Source organism: Lissotriton vulgaris, chromosome 1_1 (assembly GCF_964263255.1).
Source record: "Lissotriton vulgaris chromosome 1_1, aLisVul1.2, whole genome shotgun sequence".
NCBI classification, from domain to species: Eukaryota; Metazoa; Chordata; class Amphibia; order Caudata; family Salamandridae; genus Lissotriton; species Lissotriton vulgaris.
Window position 1 is genome coordinate 2,135,669,662 of NC_141685.1, and position 24,239 is coordinate 2,135,693,900.

The 24,239-nt window shown below is 42.6% G+C and overlaps 1 protein-coding gene across 1 annotated transcript in view; it reads right to left on the bottom strand.

Annotated features, from left to right (window-relative positions):
• Positions 1–19,540, bottom strand: part of LOC147751715 (cathepsin E-like) — a 257,202-nt gene extending 237,662 nt beyond the window's left edge. Inside the window, exons 1-2 of the mRNA XM_086922026.1 lie at positions 19,473–19,540; positions 19,059–19,236 (exon numbers count right to left, since the gene is read on the bottom strand). Coding sequence (XP_086778152.1) covers positions 19,059–19,236; positions 19,473–19,528 — 234 coding nt within the window. The 5' untranslated portion in view covers positions 19,529–19,540. The remainder of the gene's footprint in view (positions 1–19,058; positions 19,237–19,472) is intronic.
• Between the last annotated feature and the right edge of the window lie 4,699 nt (positions 19,541–24,239).

Consider the following 24,239-nt stretch of genomic DNA (forward strand, 5'->3'; position numbering starts at 1 on the left):
CAAGTGAGGAAGGAGAGTGGCAGTGACATAGTATACAACACACAAAGTTTTTAAAATCAACAAAGTTTCAAGTTTTTAAAAAGCGCTCCCGGCTGTGCCTCAGGAGTTGTGATCCACTCCACCCAAATATGTCAAAGCACAAACCCCTTATTGTTTATTTAAAAAAAAAGCAAGGGGGTGATGACCAGAATGAAGGATTATAACAAACCATATGTAATGAAGTCTTGATGCCAAGTGTTCTTGTGGAATAACAAGGTTAGCAAAATAGACCCCAGTGAATGATTCAGAGTAAAATAAATAATTATTACAGATCTACAGTCCATTCTCAAGGTAAAGAGTCCAGTCTGAAAATTAACATTTACCTGCCAGACAGGAGGGCAAATCGAAGGGTCGACAGAAGGAGTGCTCCACAATATATTACAGGAGATTCTCAAGCAAAAATAAGTCATGAAAACACACTCATGACTAATAAAGTCAGCCATGACAAGGTTAATGAGAACATTGACATCATAGCAGATCTACTAGATCGTATGGAAAGATGATTTCAAACTTAGAAGATCAGCAGAACAATTGAAATAAAAGATGACTGAAATAAAATGGAAGCATGAAGATTCCGCCAATCCAATCTGCACTTTGGGCCCAATTACGATGTTGGGCGGAAAGCCTCCGATCAGCTGTTGGAGGCTTTCCGCCCGACATCATTGGTTCACTCCGACCACCGTATTAGGATGACATGGGTTGGAGTGAAACATGCGGGGGGATTTCGCTTGTGCCAGTCGGAGCATCGGAAGATCATAGTCATATAATGACAGCGGAGCCAGCCTCGGCTTCGCGGTCGTGAGTATGATGGCACTTCTGACATTGAAATACTGTCGGAAAGTGAGATGGGGGCCCCTAGCAGGGACCCATCATCCCTGGCCCTCTGCAATGGGGCCTGGGAAGCACCAATGATGCCCCTTTAAACATCCATGCACCGTGTGGTAGGCACCGCGTGGAGCCTGCTATACAGTGCAGGGATGAGTAAAAAAGTTATTTTTCAATGGCAGTTTGTGCTGCAGGCCTTTTCTGCCCGCTGCACAAGCTGTCATTGAAAAATGGATGTTTCTGACTGCCCATATGGCTGTCGCATTCAAATTGTGTGGTCGGAACCGCCGACCTATGGTCAGACTGTTTCAAATCTCCAATGGTGCGTTCTCTGTAGCGATTGTGGTGCCCGGGGGTCGAGGGATGGTTTTACTATCCAAATCCCGAAGATGGTATGCGTGTGGAGAAGTGTGTAGAAGAGTGAACTACATTGACCAGCATTCCCAGGGGCAAACAGGAAGAGTCATGAGACCTAAGGCATATTAGCACCTCCCATCCTCACGGACGGTGCTTGTCAATTTTGATCCTAGAGAAGTCGGAGTGGCGGATGGTGTTTCCCCGCCGGATTCCAGCGAGAAGCGAGAAGATTTCCGGAGCGAGAAGCAGTGGTCCACCCAGCGTTTGGCATCCAAGGCGCTCTTCGGATAAGTACTTAAGACACGAAAGCGGGCTCGCTTTCGTTTTCTGCTTTATGGATTTGATCGTCCCTAGCTAGATAGATTAGGGCAGTACTGGGACATATCGTTGTTCGATGACCTCATATTAGGAAGCGCTCTGCCTTAAGACGCGCTGCGCTAATATTCCGTGTATGTTCTCCCCAGTGAGGAATTCTGGGAGACGTAGTTCAGAATTGTTTTGTTTTGTTTCAACGGACAATCCCTGCCAAAAGAGACAGTGTCTTGATTCCAGTGATGTTCCTTGTTGGTTCCTTGTATTCCGTTTATGACTGAACTCTGAAAGCGGTGTGTGCCTTTTGAACAACCGCTACCTTCAGTATCCTTTAGGCTACTGCCGGCCACAGTCCTGAACTCTTGACAGAACGAGTTATTGATTTTGCAGGCTTGCTATGGAGCTTTTCTTTACTGCTTGGGTCTTGTATGATTCCGGTGAGTGAGGTGTCACAGAGTTGATTACTATACTGCCCGAGATACATGAAGTGTAGTACTGATGATATTCATTACTCTTCCCTAATTAGGTGGGTCCTCTCCTGCTGTCCTACGCATCTTGGTAACCAGACTCCCGGGGGATCCCCAAGGAATCATCGCTACCCATTTATTATTTTATCCACTTCCCCTTTCCCGGCTAGGTACGTGTGCGCACAGTGTGTTTAGCTTCCACTGTGGGTTCCGTGGCTGGCGGGGGGAGGAGAGCTTAGCATCGGAAGTCGTTTCTGCCGGACACCCTGAGCAAAGGTTAGTGGCGTGTGTGAGCCTGCGCTGCTGCCAATCCCTGACAGATTGACAAGCCCAAGTTGACACACCGGCCCGAACGATGAATGTTGAAGCAGTCTTGGCCTCCCTGGTGGAAGGCATGGCCTCCTTACAACAGGAAGTAGCCACTTCCAGAGTTGAAAATCAGACCTTGTATAAGGAAGTGGGTACCTTATGGAGGGAAGTCGCAGGACTCATCCAGAAAGGAACAGGAGGGAGTCCTTATATTAAACCGGCTACGTTACCTCCCCCTGGCGCTAAAAAACCTATGGAAACGGAAGGGGGTGGGTTCTCTGTTCCCCCTCAAATGGCCACCTCTAGTGCCCCCTCGGCTGAAGCCGCTCATACCGTTCATGTGGTGCAGACCATAGGCGTTCCTTTAGCTTCCCCTGAACGCTTTTACGGAGACCCCCGTAAATTTGAAACCTTCCTGAATCAATGTAGGTTACATTTTTTATGTAAGCCCGGGGTTTTTCAGGACGACTCTGCAAAGACAGCCTTTATGATGTCTTACATGGGGGGTAACGCTGCTAGTTGGAATATCCCATTGCTGGAGAAAAACGACCCAGTGCTGCACGATTTTTCTGCCTTTTGTGTTGAGTTGCGAAAGCTTTTTGATCGCAAATCCCATATGTTGACCCTGGATAGGGAACTACTCACTATACGTCAAGGTTCCCAGGACTTGTTGTCTTATATCACCTCATTCAACAGGTTGGTGGTAGAGACCGATTGGCCCCCTGCAAAGCGCATTTCATTATTTTATCAAGGCCTTCGCGGGGAATTAAAGGACGTTCTTGCACAAGTGGTGCAGTTACCCGATACCTGTGAAGAATTTATTGATTTGACAGTCCAGCTGGACCACAGGCTCCTAGAGAGACGAGGGGATCGATCAAGAGGAGACAATCGCCCATTCTACCCTCGCTTTAGGGGACCTATCGAAGACCGTGCCAAATCCTCTGAAGGCCCTGAACCGATGCAAATCGGGGGTATCCGTGGACCTCTGACACAGGAAGAAAAGGAGAAAAGACATCGTCTGAAGCAATGCCTCTATTGCGGGAAAGGAGGTCACTTCATTAAGGATTGCAGAGCCCGGAATACCGTCCCAACCAGAAATCCCGTTCCAAGGGTGCAAGCCCTAGTACAGTCCGACCAACCGACGGAAAACTGAAGAACCCAAACCAGGAAGAGGTCTCTGTCTTGGGTTGTTTACCGCAAATGATCTCCCCCTGTCTTGCAAATACGTTACATCCTGCAGTGGCGCATATGAACCTTCAAATCATCCTATGGGTCACCCCTCAGAAATCATTGAATATAGACGCCTTGGTAGATTCCGGAGCCACCGGAAACTACATTGATCAGGAATTCGCCATGAAGATCGGGATTGCCTGTGAGAAAAAAGAAAAACCGGAGTTGGTCAAAGCAGTGGATGGAACGGTGTTATCATCGGGTCCAGTGGCCTACCATACCTGTCCTATGCTCATGCAAACTGGCCACAATCATCAGGAATATATCCAGTTTGATCTCATTGATGCACCCCAATTCCGGCTCATCTTGGGAATGCCCTGGTTAACCCTCCATGATCCGATGGTCTGTTGGGCAGCACGCACTATCACCTTGTCATCTGATTATTGTCAGGAACATTGTACTCAGGTTTCCTCTGTTACTAGCATTTCTGAAGTCTCGTCGTCTCATTGTCTGGCGGCTGCATGTTCTCCTGAGCGATACTGTTGTGCCACCATCCTCCCTTTGGAGTATCAGTCGTTCTCCCCTGTGTTCGACAAACAACAGGCTACCCATTTGCCGCCACACAGGGTATACGATTGTAGAATCGATCTCATACCAGGAGCAGATATTCCATGTAGCAGGGTCTATGCCATGGCCGAGAAGGAGACAGATTATCTGAAAACGTACATTGAAGAGAACCTAGCATCGGGATTCATCAGGCACTCAACATCTCCTGCCTCATCCCCTATGTTTTTCATTCCTAAGAAGGACTGCGCAGAACTAAGGCCCTGTATCGACTATCGAGCCATTAACCGTGTGACCATCAAAAACCGGTACCCTCTCCCCTTGATACCAGTGCTCATGGACCAACTCAAAGGAGCCAAATACTTCACTAAACTCGATCTTCGTGGAGCATATCATCTGGTGCGTGTCAAAAAAGGGGATGAGTGGAAGACGGCGTTTCGAACAAAGCTGGGCTTGTTCGAATACAGGGTAATGCCCTTTGGGCTGTGCAATGCCCCCGCAGCATTTCAGTTTTTTATGGATGAGGTTCTGCGGGGATGCCTGGAAACCTACTGCATTGTGTACATCGATGACATCCTGGTGTATTCCTCCACTCTTTCGGAACATGTTAGTCATGTGAGGTCCGAGCTAGAGCGATTACAACTAAACTCTCTATACGCCAAGTTGGAGAAATGCTTGTTCCACGTGCAGGAAGTGTCCTTCCTTGGGTACATCATCAACGAGAAGGGCTTCCAAATGGACTCGAGTAAAGTGGAGGCAATACTCAATTGGACTACACCAAAAACCGTGAAAGCTGTGCAAAGCTTTCTCGGTTTTGCAAACTACTATCGTAGGTTCATCAAAGACTTCTCCAAAATCATACATCCGATTTCTTGTTTGTTAAGAAAAAATATGCCTTTTGTGTGGAGTAAGGATGCTGATACGTCTTTTCAATACCTGAAGAAGCAGTTCACTCAAGCTCCTATTCTTCGTCACCCTGACTCGCAACTACCGTTTATACTGGAGACCGACGCTTCACAATATGCTGTGGGTGGAGTGCTTTCCCAAAGACACCCTAGTACAGGCCAAGTCCATCCTGTTGCCTTCTTCTCAAAGAAGCTCACGCCCTGTGAAGTGAACTATGCCATAACAGACAAAGAACTTTTAGCTATAAAAAGGGCATGTGAAGAATGGCGTCATTACCTACTAGGCGCGGTACATACAGTTGAGATCTATACTGATCACCGGAATTTGTTATTCCTAAAGACAGCTAAGGCCCTCACTCCCAGACAGTTACGGTGGTCTCTGTTTTTCTCTGACTATGACTTCATTATCAAATACAAACCCGGACCCCAAAATGGGAAGGCAGATGCTCTGTCACGTTTGGAGGATGGAGAACTGAGAAAGACCGAAGAAATAGAAACACCTTTGATCCTTCAAGAAGCAACTGCAAGCGTGGGATCTGTCGCTCTCCTGTCTTCAAACAACTTTCTTGAGGACGTGAAAATAGCCCTTGCAGATATGAACCTACCTGAATGGATACAAGAGGATCCGGAGCATCGCACGGTAAAGGATGATCTAGCCTACCAGGATACTGCGCTGTTTATTCCCACCGAAGCCCTACGGCAACGAGTATTGGTCTGGTCTCATGATTCGGTTCTGGGGGGACATATGGGAATGTACAAAACCATTGCTATCGTGGAACGTTCCTTCTGGTGGCCCCAACTAAGAGAGGAAGTCCGGTCTTATGTACGGAATTGCGCCATATGTACGCAAGGGAAAGCTGTGCATGCTCGCCCAGTGGGACTGCTGAGACCCTTGCCCATACCTCCCCAACCATGGCACACTCTCTCCATGGATTTTATCGTCGAGATGCCCCCGTGTAATGGAATGACAGTGATATTGGTTGTCGTCGATCACTTGACGAAGATGGGCCATTTCATACCTCTGGAGGAGGTACCCACGTCCGTGGAATTAGCAAAAGTGTTTCTTCAACATATAGTCAGGGCCCACGGTCTTCCTTGTGTATTGATCACCGACAGGGGTTCTCAGTTCACTTCTCGGTTTTGGAAAGCGTTATGTACCACCTTGAACATCGATGCCCGTCTATCCTCCAGCTATCACCCCCAGACGGATGGAAAGACGGAGCGCCTAAACCAGACCCTGGAGCAATATCTTCGTTGTTTTTCTCTGAGGAATGATATGGACTGGACTATGTTACTTTGGATGGCCGAATTCGCATACAACAATGCTGTGCACTCAACACTGGGTTGTTCGCCTTTTTTTTGTCTCCATGGGTATCATCCAAACATCCTTCCCTTTGAGTGGCCTGTCCATTCCCCTGTTCCTAGCATCCACGAACACCACGCCCATCTAAGAGCGGTGTTGTTGGACGCACGAAACAGCCTGGCCGATGCTCAGTCCGCGCAGAAACGCTTTGCTGACAGGAAAAGGAGGGTTGAGCCGACATATGGGGTGGGAGACAAAGTGTGGCTCTCCACCAAGAACCTCCACATTAAAGGGAATACCAAATTGACTCCCAAATACGTGGGCCCCTACAGTGTAGTTGAAGTGATCAACCCTGTTGCTGTGAAACTCCTGCTCCCGGAGGGTTGGAAAATACATCCAGTGTTCCATGTCTCCCTCCTGGTTCCTTGCCCTCCCGGTATGAGACTCCCGGTAGCTCCTCTTCCTATTGATGTGGATGGACAGGAGGAATTTGAGGTGCAGTCCATTCTAGATTCCCGTATGGTGAGGGGCAGAATCCAGTATTTGGTGGAGTGGAAAGGTTATGGCCCGGAAGATCGATCCTGGGAACCTCTGGGGAATCTGCACTGTCCTGAGCTTCTTGACCGGTTCCATGCCCTGCATCCGGGCAAGCCGGGTCGACCGCCGAGTCGGCAGTCCTCGAGAGGGGGTTCTGTAGCGATTGTGGTGCCCGGGGGTCGAGGGATGGTTTTACTATCCAAATCCCGAAGATGGTATGCGTGTGGAGAAGTGTGTAGAAGAGTGAACTACATTGACCAGCATTCCCAGGGGCAAACAGGAAGAGTCATGAGACCTAAGGCATATTAGCACCTCCCATCCTCACGGACGGTGCTTGTCAATTTTGATCCTAGAGAAGTCGGAGTGGCGGATGGTGTTTCCCCGCCGGATTCCAGCGAGAAGCGAGAAGATTTCCGGAGCGAGAAGCAGTGGTCCACCCAGCGTTTGGCATCCAAGGCGCTCTTCGGATAAGTACTTAAGACACGAAAGCGGGCTCGCTTTCGTTTTCTGCTTTATGGATTTGATCGTCCCTAGCTAGATAGATTAGGGCAGTACTGGGACATATCGTTGTTCGATGACCTCATATTAGGAAGCGCTCTGCCTTAAGACGCGCTGCGCTAATATTCCGTGTATGTTCTCCCCAGTGAGGAATTCTGGGAGACGTAGTTCAGAATTGTTTTGTTTTGTTTCAACGGACAATCCCTGCCAAAAGAGACAGTGTCTTGATTCCAGTGATGTTCCTTGTTGGTTCCTTGTATTCCGTTTATGACTGAACTCTGAAAGCGGTGTGTGCCTTTTGAACAACCGCTACCTTCAGTATCCTTTAGGCTACTGCCGGCCACAGTCCTGAACTCTTGACAGAACGAGTTATTGATTTTGCAGGCTTGCTGTGGAGCTTTTCTTTACTGCTTGGGTCTTGTATGATTCCGGTGAGTGAGGTGTCACAGAGTTGATTACTATACTGCCCGAGATACATGAAGTGTAGTACTGATGATATTCATTACTCTTCCCTAATTAGGTGGGTCCTCTCCTGCTGTCCTACGCATCTTGGTAACCAGACTCCCGGGGGATCCCCAAGGAATCATCGCTACCCATTTATTATTTTATCCACTTCCCCTTTCCCGGCTAGGTACGTGTGCGCACAGTGTGTTTAGCTTCCACTGTGGGTTCCGTGGCTGGCGGGGGGAGGAGAGCTTAGCATCGGAAGTCGTTTCTGCCGGACACCCTGAGCAAAGGTTAGTGGCGTGTGTGAGCCTGCGCTGCTGCCAATCCCTGACATTCGCATCGATTCGTAATGAGACCCTATGTTGAGATTCCAGATAAGTCAACCAAAGCTGCTGTGGAAGTTGAATTACTTAATTGGCCTACTAAAAAGTAATTTTACCTGATTTCAAAGGTGATCTGACTATAATGTGAGCCTTACAGAATCCTAAAGGGTCCTGCTAGCAATTCTAGAATTCTTCGCACTGCTTTTAGGAGCAACAAATGGACTGTACAGCAGGCCATTAAGAAAGAAACATTGTTTTTCAGGTGTTTGCTGACTTGGAATTTGAGACTGTCAAGCGAAGGAGGGAGTTCAAAGTCCTCATAACAGAGTTTCTTGCTGTGGGAGCCTGTACCACAAATTTCCTACAAAGCTAAAAATTCTTATTAAGCAAACATATTTGTTTTTTCAAGTTTGGCAAATGTGAAGGTTAAGTTAAGATAATGTCTGTTCTCTGAGCAAATTTTACAACTCCGAATTATACGTTTCATTTTGTCGGAATATATAGAAGTAGATCTGTAAATAAAACTAAGAGCTACATGGTCTTGCCAATGTGCACACAATATATTCTAAATGAAAAGTTACCCATTAAGTAACACTGAGGAAGGAGGGGTTCTCTGAATTGGGGAAGGGTTCATAGCAATGAACTATTACACAAGAATTACTCAATACCAAGGGTTTATATACAGGGAAGCTACAGTGTTTTGCACAAAACACTTTACAGGATGTCACAAACACCTTAATAAAAAAAAGTTGGCAAAAGTTCCTCAACACTATTTATTTTTAGAAAACAATCTTTAGGTAGGTTTTTCAGTTAGCCTCCTGTATACCTCTTCTTTGTAGAGCAACGGACAGTAAGAGAATTTCTAGATAGTCCTTGGAACCAGCAAATCTGAAGATCTTTTCATTGAGTTCAGATGGGCTTAACAATAAATGCAAGTAAAGGGCCATTGAATCTATGGTCATTACACATAACTTGGCTGTTCTCCTATACACGAGAAACAAATCCCCACAATTAGTTTAAAAGATTTTAAGATATGTATAGAATGGTCTCAGTACATATTTACTGCTTCTGCTGCAGCACACAAAGGAGATGCCTTATTCTTTTCTAAAACATTGGGCATAAAAATCCATAATCATGCTTCAGATTCCATAGGCCTTTCGTTGTGGGTTATTTGCTTAATCAGCTCCAGAAAATTGACTAAAGTCAATGACGACTCCCCATTGAGGATAATCACACTCTATATATGGATCTACTTTTAGCCCTATCTCCAAAGAGAGGCGAAATAATTATGGTTGGATGTTTTTTATTTCATTCAAAATCCAGCTCTTGGCTCTAAATGAAAATTGTAAGCAGAATAAAAATCAGACAGCAAAAATAGTCTCCAGATATTTACTAGATTTAGATTTTCACAACCCCTGGAGGAGACAATATTCAGACAAAGTTTGCATGCTTATCCTCGAGGCACAAACCAGCTGTCTAAATGGATATATTCCTGGTTTTAAATTCATTAGAATGTAAACACTTTTTTCCAAAAGGCTTCTCAAATCTTTCAGCAATTGCATTGAATATTGCATTAGCACTGAAAGCTAAGCAAATCAAGAGATGGATATTTAACAAGCTATTCCTGGAAGATGAAATTTGGTTAAAAAACACCTCAATTACTCTAGATGATTTTTCACAACAAAGATTGGGTCGGCATATTTGACTATAGTATTGGTTGCTTTTAATGCGACACTGCATGGACTGATTATTTCCCATGAGGGAGCAAGTAGAAAAAGAGACAGGAATCTAATATCACATAGCTCATTGAGAAACATAGAAGAGTGGCACATGGCTAAAGAGAACTTAAAGGATCTCTATCAAAATGAAATACAATTAAATTACCATATTTAACTGTAGCAGTGTTACGGCAAGAGTAAGCAGTCAGGGAAATACTTAGCTTGGGTAGCAAAGCAGACAACTACTATAAAGGAATGCAATAACCACATCACAAAAAGTAAGATGAATAATTTTGCTGAGTTGCAAGATGCAGTAATTGACCACTATACAAGTATTTATTCTGCACAACAGGATATACATCTAAACCAGCTAGAGTCTCGTTATCAACCCTCTGATTTGACTTTGGCGGCCTAGTCTTAAATATGAAACCCTTTTCGAAAGACGTGGTATTAGCGGTTATCAAAATCTTCCAAATGGTAAGGTTGTTGGGAGCATTAGTTTCCTAGCTGAATTTTGTAAAAAAAAATCGTAAGGGAGCACATTTACAAATGCATAGCAAATAATATTCTAGAAGATGGGAAGGTCCCTGACTCATTTGATGTAGATATGATAGTTGCATTCCTAATAACCAGTAAAAAACCCTGAAGATCCCAATTCCTACCGTCCCAGAATATTCCAAAACATTTATTATAAAATATTATCAAAATTACTAGCTACAAGAATAAATAAAATTAGAAATTCCCTGATCACGCATGATCACACTGAGTTTATAGCAGGCAGACAATCATTTGACCTTGTATGCTGGTAAAGCTTATTTGCCAAATTTGGCACATTTGGATTTATATTCAAGTTTAACAAGTCAATGTACAATTTATACAAAGGAGCACAGACAACGATAATCATTAATGGTTAACTAAGCAGACCCACAAAGGTTGACATAGGAACCAGACAGGGATGTGTGCTAGTGCCCATACCTATTTGTTTTTTTTTATAGAGCCCCTTTGCTATTGCAATTTTGAAAAAAACAAATATTGTCTCCCTGCTGCCAGATCAACCCCTTTTTAATAGTAGATCCTAAAAGTTTGCCATCTAATAAAAAACTAGGTTGGTAGAAAAATAATAATTCCAAGAGTGAAACATTGCTCCTCAGTCCCTTCAAAGATGCCCTACTGAAGGCAATCCAAAATGTTTATAATGATAAGGTCAAAAGGTATTTGGTATTTGGGGATTCATTCCTCATCAGCCGACGTATATGATTTAACTTATTTTTATCATTAAAAAAAGGCCAAATCTCCGAAGACTCACTGGTCTACCCTACCCTTATCAATAATGGGGCATGATGCCCTAATTAAGATGTCAGTAATGTCCTTTTCAATTTTCTGTTTATGGCAGCCACATGTATTATACATCACTATTTTTTTTTGCGAAGAGAAAAGCATGTTGATTCATTTGGGTTAAGTTTGCTCACCGGCTGTTGTTACGCATATTATACTTGCTGAAATTGGATGGTGGACTTTCCTTACCAAACATAAAGCTGCAATACATATCTGCTTTTCCATCCGATAGTTCCTGGTTTAAAAATCCACATGTCTCTCAAAGGTTCTTTGATAATATTCTTCTACTGCAGCTGCTGCAGATACGAAATGGAATAATATTTTTTGATTGTCTAAATCACCCAAAAAGTAAGATATATTAGCTTTTCCAAGGTTTTTCTAGAAGTTATTTCTCTAATTCCTTTGTCAACTCAAGCAAGACTATAAGATCTAGTGGTGGCCAGAGAGGAAAAATTTCTCACTGAAAAATAATTAATTAAATTATAGAAACATGGAATTATGGAGAAAAAAACTGACTTTGTCACTGGCACAGTATGGAAACATTGGTCCACATTTGAGGAAATACAACTCAGTGAGAAGGGATTTGGAGGCCATTCAAAAATAACTTCCTACCTTCAAAAGATCGACCACTCTTCCATTAATGTGGCGGAAAAGTTAGTGCATTGTTGATTGGAAAGGATCCATGAGCAAGGTTTGGAGAAATGGTATGAAATCCTACTGGAAATCCAACATTTAGACTACTGTTGTAAAATAAACCAAATGTGCAAAACCAAAGCCCAAATTATTTTAACGCTAACACTCTCACCCCAAGTTGGCAGGGTATACCTGTAGTATCCCATGTTATCCTATCTTAGTGCACCATTCCTTCTCAGAATTGTTATTGTACATTCTTGGCTTAACATTCTAATCTGTACTAGCTGGTCAGTTACTACTGGTGTTATGCTGGAGGTGGTTGTTAAGCTGTCTTCTCAGAATAAACTACTTCCAACTTTCTTCTGCTTCCTTGGACTAATTACTACATAAATTTGGCGACGAACGGGATTCACTACCCTGCTTCTACCCTACTTCAAGAGAAGAATCTCCACCTTTAAAGACATTTGGAAAATTCTGAAAAATTGACAGCGTTCGCCTCTACAGCTAAAAGTTTCCAGGTATTTTTTTTTTATATATGTTCAAGTGTGTAAGATTGCACCAGCGGCTGTTTTCCATGTTAAGTGCCTTGATTGCACCAGCGGGAGTTTTATTATAATTTTTCTCTGCACCGCTATCTTCAAATGCGTCTTATTTAAAGACCTTCATTGTTTATTTTAACCATTGAGCGCGTTTGGTGGAGTGCGCTTCATTTACTATTCCTTCGCGCCACTTCGATCTGGGTATTTTTAAAACATTTGACTTTCTTGTTGAAGCGGACTCGCTAACCTTTCCCCAGCGCGCGCCACTCATGCTGTTGTTACTACACAGCATCTTTCAAAAAATACAAAGATAAACTCACCAACGCGCGCCTGCACTGTCCCGTGTCCTCTCCGAACGAAGGAAGGAATACTTCACACGTCATTCCGACGTCACCACGCATCACGCTACAACGTGTGCGTTCCAGCGGCCATTTTATTTGTAATCAACTCCTCGTTTCCATGACTACAGAACCACGATCTTGTTTTCAAAGCATTTCTCCATGATTACTTCACCATTTTTGCTCGTTCTCACTGCGTTCAACCTCCGCTCTTCGCAAGGACCACACTATTAACAGTTATTTATCTTTTCTCATTTTTTTTAAAAAAAAAAAGAAGAACAAAGCTTGAAGACTTCGCTGTGGATATTTTTTTTTTCTTCTCTCTCATTCTTCACTACAAGACAACGGTGACTACTTTTTTTGTTTTGGCATATTTCTACTAACCTTATCTTGTCTTTTACCTTAATTTAAGTACCTTATAACTTAGTATGTCTAATAACATTATCTCCCCTGCTCACTTTTTACCTACTGCTGGAGATCCAAAGGTAGAATGGGATCTTTGGTATCCCACTTTCCTTGCTTATGTCGATGTTATTGAAGAAGATGGTTGTTCCCCAAAAAGGAAGCTAGCACTATTAAAAAACTGTTTAGGCGGTGCAGGACTTAAAGAATTGGAAAACTTACCTCCTGCCATGGTTGACACCTTTGCACCGGAAAGTCCGGTTCCCAGTGTTCCTGCATATGTTTCGCTTCCTCAATCCTCCCCGTCCTCTGATGATTGTGTTGTCAATAATTCCAATGCTCTGGAAAGTGTTCCTGATTCCTTAAGTGCTTCTCTCAAACACAGTGTTGTTCCTTCCACAGCGCAAAGGAAAAGTTCTCGCGTCAAGCAATTACCTGTAAAGCTACATGATTACTTATGTTGAATTTCTTTGCTTTGTTGAATTCTTTTTTTTTGTGTTTTTTTTATTTTTTTTAGGGGGGAAGGTGTGTAGTATCCCATGTTATCCTATCTTAGTGCACCATTCCTTCTCAGAATTGTTATTGTACATTCTTGGCTTAACATTCTAATCTGTACTAGCTGGTCAGTTACTACTGGTGTTATGCTGGAGGTGGTTGTTAAGCTGTCTTCTCAGAATAAACTACTTCCAACTTTCTTCTGCTTCCTTGGACTAATTACTACAATACCCAGACGTGAGCCCCTTGCTCACTTTGCCACTGGATTCAAGCTAGCTTGGCTGGTGAGGGGTGTTACCCCTAAACCAGTCCCAGTATGCTTGTTTCCAGTTTAGAGAAGACCTGGCTTGGCAGTTCGGGCTGGACTGTTCCCATGAGGCCCAGGATCAAGACTGATTTGCATATAGCTGTGTCTGAACTGAGGTGGCGAAGTGAGCTAAAGAACGATGATGGATTCAACCCAGATCTGTGACTGGGGGTGAGTGTCTGAACAGTTTCAGTGCTCCGTCCATCATCTCCTAGTGTTTGCTTTGTTAACCCTAAGTTGGCAGGGCATACCCAGACGTGGTTCCCTTGCTCACTTTGCCACTGGATTCAAGCTAGCCTGGCTGATGAGGGGTGTTACCTGGAAACCGGTCCTGGGATGCTTGTTTCCGGTTCAGGAAAGACCTGGCTTGGCAGTTCGGGCTGGACTGTTCCCATGAAGCACAGGGTCAAGACTTACTTGCATATAGCTGGGTCTGAACTGAGGTGGCGAAGTTAGCTAAAGAACGATGATGGATTCAACCGAGACCTATGGGGATGAGTGTCTGAAAAGTTTCAGAGCTCCGTCCATCATCTTCCTGTGTTTGCTTCAAATTATTTTAACACTAGAATCCTGAAACCAATTAATGAATTAAATGCTAGTGTCATTCAAGAGACTAACTAAAGGGATGTGAATTTTTTTGCAAAATGGCTTGTTTATAGAACCCCCATATTTCTCCATAAGACTGACAAGATATTTAAGACTAATTGCTCTAGATGCTCCACAGGGGCAAAGGGAAATTGGTTGTATTTAGTATAGCTCTGCCAGAACATTATGGAATTTTGAGGGGAAATATTTGCGTTTATAGAATTTAAATTGGATGTTCCCATTTCACACAACCCAATGATAGCATTAGCCACATAGTCAATCCACCTAGATCATTTTCCTCAATGTGCTAAGTGATTAATCATATTTCATCCATGAAGAATCTATTTGTGTATGGCTTGTCCTGCCAGAACTTTGTTGTAACTTCTAATTCCCGGACATATAAAAAAAGAACATTTATATAAAAACCATGATGATGTTTACTGATCAGCACTTCTGTTTCAAGGTTTTTTTTAACAATAAAAATACAAATACAAAAATGTACGATAAGAAGATAATCAGAGTTTCCCATTGATATGTCAATATAGCGCAACAGTAAACAACTGACATGCAGAATTCAAACATTTGCAAACTTGACGTATAGGCTTCAGATCCCTGTAATGTTAAAGCAGGAGGCAACAGGTCATAAGAATGAGCAGATGGCCTTGATACTGCACACAAACGTTCAAAGCATAGAGCAATACAAAAATGTTCTGGGATTTTTATGTCATGAATCCATGCAAATCGAATTGTCTGACTTGCTTATTTCTTAAAGACGTGTTATCTTCCCTAGAAATAATAATAATAATGATATTAATGAATTGCATGCAGTACTCTAGACAACAATTATGTCATGTCTAAGCACTGCAAATAACAGGGATGACTATTACCCAATGTAATATTGTGTTATAGCCTGTTGCTGAGACTTATACCAGTTGTTAAAGGTCCTAAACATGAGATGTAGCCTACAAAGAGGAAGAGGTACTTATTTACTGACTTCTGAAGGAGATAGCATCTCCCCCGGGAACACTCCAAAAACAAAATATGTACTTTGATTAAATGTCCCTCATAAGAGAGGACAAGGAGGACAAACTGGAAAAATCACCAATGGCCTTTCAAACTTTTGACGAAATGTGAAGTTAAACAATAAAACCAGCATGTCTGGGCATAGTTCGACTTTCTGGATAGGCGTCTATTGCCATTAATGGACAACAGGCTTTGAAATTCTTTATTAAAAATAATACAAGGGATAAAGTACCCCCAGCTGTACATTATAAGGATACTGCAAGACACTGAGAAGTTCCATACCCATATAGAGGAACGAGGCCGAAGGATAATGCAAGTCACCCTGAGGTGACTTGCAATATCATTATAATGTACAACAGGGGGTACTTTATCTAATATAATACATGGAATCACCATTACATTTCCCACAAACCACTTAAAACCTTAGTGCATAGCTCTTTTATTTGAATGAGAGAGCATATTTTCAAACACAGAGAATAAAAACAGAACCTCTATAGAAAACTTAAACACATAAAACCTGTTAGATATTTGTTGCAAAAAGATATCAGAAACATTTTAATACAAGTCTTTTTTTTTTTAAAGGCTGTACTGCTTGGAATGTGTAGAGCTGAAAGATTTTATCTTTTCTATTGTTATCTAAGGAGTGACAAAAATAAGATGTTTCTTTTTATTTGTGAAAAGCAACGTTTCATTTTCATTGCACAGCTGCTCCGTGACCTGACCCGCCTTTCACCTCGGCTGTCGGCTCCGGCAGCAGGCATTGAGACATCAGAACTCAACTGTAATAAATGATTACAGTTGACTTCCGACGTCTTTCCTTTATAAACGGAGGCTAGGTGCATCGCAAGTCATGGATTATAATGGAATTTAGAGACAGGCGTTTACCCAGGGATGGAAGAATCCCATATATTGTCAGTCAAAATATATTATAGAGCTATTCAGCGGCACAGACAAAAGGATGCATGACTGTTCACTGCAACCATTTGTGGACCTTGCCGAAACTATGAAAAAAGGCAAGGAAAGGTTCATGTATTTAATTGATTTATCATCACTTTAACAACATTGATGCAACAGAGTGGTAACACCATATCATAAAAATTAGATAACCAAAGCCGCAATATCAAAATAACAGTGAACAGAAGGGAGGTGAGCAGCCTTAATAAGTGAGGAAGGATAAAAAAAAGAAAGAAAAAAAGAGGTGCCAGCATATGGATGATCCATGGACTCCCAGCTCTATTAGCCACAGCATCTAAATGTGGCTTAATTGTATCTTTGCCTGATTCCTCTTGACAAGGGACAGCTCTAAACCGTAAATATCCAAGAACTGCTGAAACCAGATAATAGTCAGGGTCAAGCAAAAATTGCATAACAAAACCCTACCATCAAAATCATGAAGAAAACAATACCCTTCAATTTAAAGGGTACTTCATAGGATGCACCAAAAATAATCACCTGAGTAGATGGGTAAATGGGACTTAGCGTAACGCTGGAGATTTCCTCAAAGACCCCCTGCCAATATTGCTGTAATACCCCACATAAGTAGAAAATATGCAAAGTGTTTACTCCCACCATAGCACATTAAAAGCATTCTGGACTAGACCAGCAACCCTGGTTGAACAGACGGTTCGGAGTATAATATGTATCTTGAAGAACGTTGAAATTATGTATTTTCAGACTAGACACATTCACTCAACTGGATTGATTAACTAAGAGCAGCAGCAGGCAATTGTAGTTATAATTTACGAGTCCATTTGGAGGCTAAGGTGGATATATCAGTGCAAAGATCTAGATTTAGGGCTTAATTCTGAGTTTGGCAGTGTGGAAGTGGTCCGGCACGTCACCACCCCGCTCCCACAGCGCCAGAGCTCACCGCCGGCTGCCCGCCAGATTACAAGTTTTCTCATTGTCTGGCAGGCTGTCCTTTGGCACTCCCATGGTGGTGCCTTTGAAAAGGGCACCGCAATGGGAACACCAAAGTCCATTCCTTCACTGCATGGACTCTGTAGTCAACGCAGTGCAGGAAAGGGGGTGCATGCACACAGGGGGGCACAACACGTGCCCCCCTGCATGCATCTCCATGGCCTAAGGCACCCTGTATCACCCCCTTAGTTCCTTCACCACCAGCTTTTTCATAGTGGGCTCACTGCCGTGAAAAGGCTGGCAGTGAGCAAACTCCTAATATGCTCGGTAGTGCCGCAACGGCACTGCCAGCCTCACACCGATGCAACACCGCCAGGGAGTGGTTTCTAGGCAGTTGCAGGGGGCCTGCGGTTATCCAAATGCCAAACTCAGATTAGGGCGGTTGGACCACTGGGCGCAGCAGTAGCCCCCAGACCACTGCAGATTTGGCAGTCCTACAGCCCAGGAAACTCATAATCCCCACTTTAGTAATTACTAGTACTGACTAACCCTCCCTCTTCCATAAATTATGTGCAACAATTCAATACACCGTACAGGGTTCAACTGTCCTGAATTTTTAACTTGTTTGTTAAGAAAGTTCCTAATCTACTCTGTGCTCGGAACTGCAAACTGTGCAACTAAATCCAAAAAGGATAATACCTAATGCTCTGCAAACAGCTGCCCAATGGATTGAAAGCGCAACCTGGATCAGTCCACCACTTGCAAATCATGGGGACAAGAAGGAAAATCCAGATTAAACCATAGAGACATATAACGAGTGAGAGAGGAAATTGAAAATGTAGCCCTTAAACTTTGACACACCTGGTAAAACACCTGGAGGGTCTTAAACCGAGTACGCTTGAAGTATGAGCGATCATGGAAGCGTACCCTGGGGCGAACTTCGAAATAAAGAGATAGCAAGTACCAGGATTCATGGTACATCATTACTTGAGACATGCGCTCTGAGATAGCAGACCAGTAATACTATTTTAAGCTATGATGTGACCAACCATCTTTATCTTTGTAGGCTCCTTATTGAGCAGCTTCAGCATTTATATTGCCAGATAAAATGGGCCCAAGGCCTTTCAAGCCGAGAGAAGAAAGCAGCTGTTAAATATAAATGAATAGCTCTGAATAAATGTATAAATCTAGGGAGGATCAGAATTTTGATCAAGTTACAATGTCCCATAAGACCTTCTGGTAGCCAGTTCCATTGCTCAAACAAGTGCCTAGATTTAGCCAAAATAGGTTCATAGATCAAAGACACAATTTCCTTGACCCTTCATGAACAGGTTTAATAAAAATAATTTGCGTGATTTCATTTTAATCAGGGTAATGTACACCTTTTCAGTGCTTTTGTAAAATGATGAGTGCCGGTGCCCAGAGCTCTGCTTAGCAGCTCACAGTCGAACACCAAGGATGTGTATACTTGAATTATTCTCATGTCTCTTTAATCCACTGCCAGACACTCCCTGCCCATTTAACTCACTCTTGTAGGCTCCTAAATTTCTACCTTTAAGGTGGTTTTCTCCATCTTTCACTTCTTCCATCTTTCCACGTTATTTATTTTCCCTCTTTCGGTGTCAATAAATGTCCGGTCCCCAAAAAAGAGTGCTGGTGGCCCCCACCAGCTCAAATTAAGCACAGGGTTTGGCAGTTGCAAGCTGTCTCGAGTGTCAAAAGGATGGTAGGAAATGTGGAAGTGAAAAATCTTGGAAAAGTACTCACATTCATGTAATCGTAGAGGCGTTCATAAGTCAGACTAGATGGTAAATATATATCTGAAGGAAAGCACTGTGAATACTTCCGGGCAAAAATGTCCCTCTGGTGGTTGTTCCAAAACTCCTCCAGTCCCTCTCTTTCACGAAGCTGAGTCTTGATTGACTTGAAGTGGAACAGTGGGATTCTGAAACAGAAACAGACACACATCTGACAGTCTTCAATAATTCCTGAACAGGCTTTTTCATTCTCATACAATTAATCCATTATGTGGGCAGGTACTGTCAGTAACTGAGTACCTGCACTTTACAGCAGGGATGCAGCACTTGTAGTGGGAGAGTACTGGCACTTTGTTACTGCTACCTCCTAAGACTGCTCACTACAACATGTGAAACTGATAAAAGGTTGGCACTGGCCTCTTACCTCTCCAGGCATGTGCTCAAATGAACACACACCAATGGTAGCAGCAGGAACCTCATTTCTGCCACTGCACTGGAACGAAATGACCGTTTAAAGTGGAGCTTGTAATTTTTATACCTGGCCAGGTCATGCAGTGCTTCTATTCAGGTCAATCAATGAAAGCAGGTCACTGATTTGGCACAAATGTCAGCAACCTACCCTGGAACTAAAATGACGCTGAAAGCAAATACTGACAGTCAAGGCACGAACGTGTGAAGAAATGTGGGCCTTCAACAGGAGCTGGAGCGGTAGGCTAGAAGCCACATTATGTATCACTCTGTAGCTTATTTACTAGGTACTGCAGAAGACCCAAGTAAAGTACATTTGCATAATCCAGCCTAGCAATAATATGGGCTAAAATCACAGTTTTCCAGGCCAAAAGGGAAAGAAAATGCAAAAACCTTTTAGAAGTATGCAGAAGTCCAAAACATGTTCCTACCACAGTGTTTTTTTTCATTTTGAAATGACTGCTGATTGTCAAACTTAACTCCTAGATGTTTGACCGCCTTGGATTATGAGTCTGGCGGGGGAGCTCCATCTAGCCAGATAGTTTACTAGTCTAAAGAAAAGTTTCGGCTGAATCTGAGAACATTGGTCTTTTCTGCATTACAGTTTAGTTGGTACAAGTACATCCATTGGAAGACTGCGGTCAGACATGGTTAAATAGAATCTGGACATATAACTTAACCTTTAGTAAAGGCGAAGAGGAGCTGCGCATCGTCAGCGTAGGAAATTATTTTGGCACCAAAGGACTCTATCAGAGAAGCCAGCAGGACCATATAGATATTGAACAGCATGTGGCTAAGGACAAAGCCCTGAGGGACCCCCCCACAGTAAATTGTTTAATGCCTGAGGAGAATGGAGGCATCCACAATTCCATACTCCTGCCTTCAAGAAAGACTTCAGCCACTTCAGTGTCCCACCACCAATTCCTATGTCCTGAAGGCAAGAGCGGAGCTTCAAAGGGGACACTGTATCAAAGGCTGCTGACAGATCTAGGGCGATCAGAACAATCTTTCCCCCTACATCCAGAGAGATGACAAGCATAGTGACTCAGTGGAGTAGAGTGGCATAGAGAGCATGGAGTGGAGTGGCATAGAGAGCATGGAGTGGAGTGGCATAGAGAGCATGGAGTGGAGTGGCATAGAGTGAAGGTGTGTTTGGCTGGATTTAGACATTTCATTGAAGTCTAATTCTTTGCAGGGAGATATTTACATCCGGTTAAGAGTTCGAAAAGCTGTATATTGCAGTTGATATTTTGTAGTATATGTTTCCAATGTATGATTTCATATGTACCTGCTTGAACTAGACTTTAAAATGCAATTTTTGGTCCCCAAGAAACATGGCTAACACGGCTACCACAACTAAAGGGGACACTTTGATTCAAATAGAAATATATACAAGAGGGCGATCACAAAGAGACGTGCACAGAACTCCTTAAAGCCAAAGGCCCAATGTTCAGGTGGTGTTCTGGACCTTTGGCCCGACGCTTGGTGTAGAGAGGTGGCCATGCAAAACCAAACTAACCTAGTTAATAGAGATATTGTCTAGTGATAGATTTTATAACAATGTTATTCCTACTTTTTTCAACCTTCCAGTGGTGCAGCAAATGCAGGTGTATCTAATGATTTGTCCATTGGCGTGGCTTAAAGCCAGGTTGTGGATCTTGTAAAATGTCTCCCCTTTTGATACACTTCAGAGGTTTACATTTCTAGCCTTTTAAGTGTAGCCTGATGTCTCAGTCGGCTGAGCATGGACATTTATTTATTTACTCTAAGTAGAATTGTAAATGGATAGCCGTAAATAACAATGAGCTATTTTTCACAGAGGGGTTTTGAATGGCCTAAAATAGACAATAAGGGAAACGCTCTTGTTGTCTTTGATGTCGCCCAGAACCCCAAGGTGAAAAGCATAATTTTTATTTCCATTTATTCATCTTTCATTTTATTTTAAATATATCTCCTATACAATGACACTAGCTTTAACTGACTTTTAGAAGTTTCACGTTGCATTCATGTTTTTGTTGTACATTATTTTTAAACAACAAATAAAATAATTCACTGCTTGTGGACAAAGAATTTAATTTTGATTTGGAACTACGCACAGTGTTTCATAGAGGTGTGTTACTTTTTTCTAGTCGTTTGTCACGTCAAATTAAGATGCTTCCTTTTTGTTGCATGTATGCTGAACAGAAATTGGCAGGTGAACATTATTACTTCATTTCAGTGGAAAAAAGCTTTATTTTCGACTGCTGTTAAATAATCGCAGTGAATAACTGAAATTTTTAGAAAGTTTGTTCATGATAGTAGAGAGCTATGGTGCCAACAAAAAAGTACATATTTATTGGCCATTGCTCACTTGAAGCAAGAGAGAATGAAAGTGGGATACAGTCTTTCCCACAGTCTTTGAAATAGGTCAGTAGAAATGGAATAGAAGGGAAAAGTAAGGATCCTACATTTTTGGAGTACTCTTCTGCCATTATATTATTGAAATCGGTTCTCAAAATCTATTACAACGTGTCTACCATGACGCTTTTAGTTTAGAGGTCAATTCGATTCATAAGGATGAGAATTCCTGCAAAGCACTGTCAGCAGTTCCATCTGTACCATATTGAGTCTTTCTTGATTGCTCTATGTTTTCTACTCAATCGCTTTTTTTCCTCAAGACCATTGTCAGTAGATCCATGTGGTTAATGCAGCCCCAATCCAGTGCTAGACAAAGCTAAAAGTTCCACCATTTTACTTTTACCCTTGCGAGAAGGGCCTCTGATCCTCTTGTTTAAAATCTATTTGATGACCCATAACTAGGCCACCATTACTCTCCCCAAGAATACGCATTGTGTTTATGTATTAGTGTACACCATGTTGTATACACAAACGTGATTCCTCACAACACAAGAGGGTCAGTGCCTACAGGCATAACAATCTTCAGTGTGCAGCCTGTGGTAATTTCACTGCATGTTCCTGTTGTTTTAGTAGATGTCTGCTTAAAAGTTCCATATTGGAGGGGAACAGAAGCTGCCACTGCTCAATGAAGAAATCAAGCACCCCACCTTAGTGCAGCTAAACCGGTCCAAAACTCAACTGTAGTGCTTAATTTAAAGAGAGGCAACAAGAAAGGTGAGAAGAAGAACAGCCCAGCTATCAAGGACAGAAAAAGAGCATAAGACAAAGAGCATAAAAGCAAAGGTCCAAGGATATAGATGTGAGCTTAGGAACAGCGACTTTGTTTGGCTGTTTTTCAGCTTCTAATTGATCTATGGTGATGAGAGTTGGAACATAATCTGTGCTGCACATTTTGTCCTCAAATAGATTTCACACTTGTGCTCTCCCCAAGCCTCTGCCTTTGAGAGTAACTCCAGGAGCACACCTGTGGTACTGTGTGTGACTCTTAATGAATCTATGTGAACTCGGTGTCTTGGCTCTTCCAAGGATCTTCAGTGTCATTGCAGCAGGGTAGCCATGCTGTCCTGATTCAGGCACCCTTAGAATCAAGTCGCAGAGCGCTTTCAGAACTAGCATTTCAAAGTGTTGAAGCCACCATGAGCCTAAACCTATGTCCCTTCAGTTTAGTGGGTGCACCCTTGTCTAGTGCTCCCCCCCCGGAAATAGAGCTTTTGGCAATGATTAGCGATAACACAGATTCTGGCCTATTTGGTTCCTTGACACCACTTTGTATGCACTCCACTTAATACCAATTGCATTAAGTGTGTACCTAAGGCATCATAAACCCTCAGTAACAATCAGCTGGTAACTATCACTAGGCGCCATATGTATCAACATTACGTTTTGCAATTCCTAAATAGCGATTTTTAAGGAATCGCTATTTAGAAATCGCAAAATGGTATGTATGTAGAAAATCGCTTCTTTTTAGCGATTCCTTAAAATTCCATAATTGCGATTAGCAAATTGCTAATCGCAATTAAGGAATAATTTCCCATTCATTTCTATGGGCCAGGAGGCCCATAGGAATGATGGGGAAATTGCGAATCGCAATTTGCTAATCGCAAATTGTGAATATTTTCAAAGGTGAAGGGGTGTCTCAAGAACACCCTGCTGCACCCCTGAAAATGACATGTGTGCACATATGGCACACATACATGCCCTAAGGGCATGTATGAGCGTCACATGGCACCTTTTGATTTTTAAAATAATGCTTTTTTGAAAGAATTCGCAATTTACCACCAACTAGAAGTTGGTGGTAATTTGCGATTCCTTAATGGCATTTTGAAATGTTTTTTCCCTTGATACATTGCATTTAAGGAATCGCAAAATGTGCAATTCCTTAAATGCAATCACAGAATAAGGAATGGCAAATTTAGCGATTCCTTATTTTGCAACAAAAATGTTTCATACATACCATTTAACGAAAATGGGTTCGCAAACACCGGAAATCTGCGAATTTCGGCGTTTGCGAACCCATTTTGCCTTGATACATATGGCCCTTGGTGCCGTTTACCCTTCAGGCTTGTACACTGTTTCCATAACTTTTTCAAAAGTCACAAGGCTCTGGGATCCCAGGCTCTTATGGAACTAAATTTACCAAGTTGTGTTCCTTTCTATTACCTGGCACCCATTATCTCTAAACCTTGCTGACAGTAACATTTCTATATGCAGAATGGAAAGAAAATGGATGAAAAACATAACTCCTGATGACCTCATGAAACTGAAGTCCCTCCGCACAACAGGCAAACACCTCATCACATCAGTCAAAGCAAAGTAACAAGCCAGC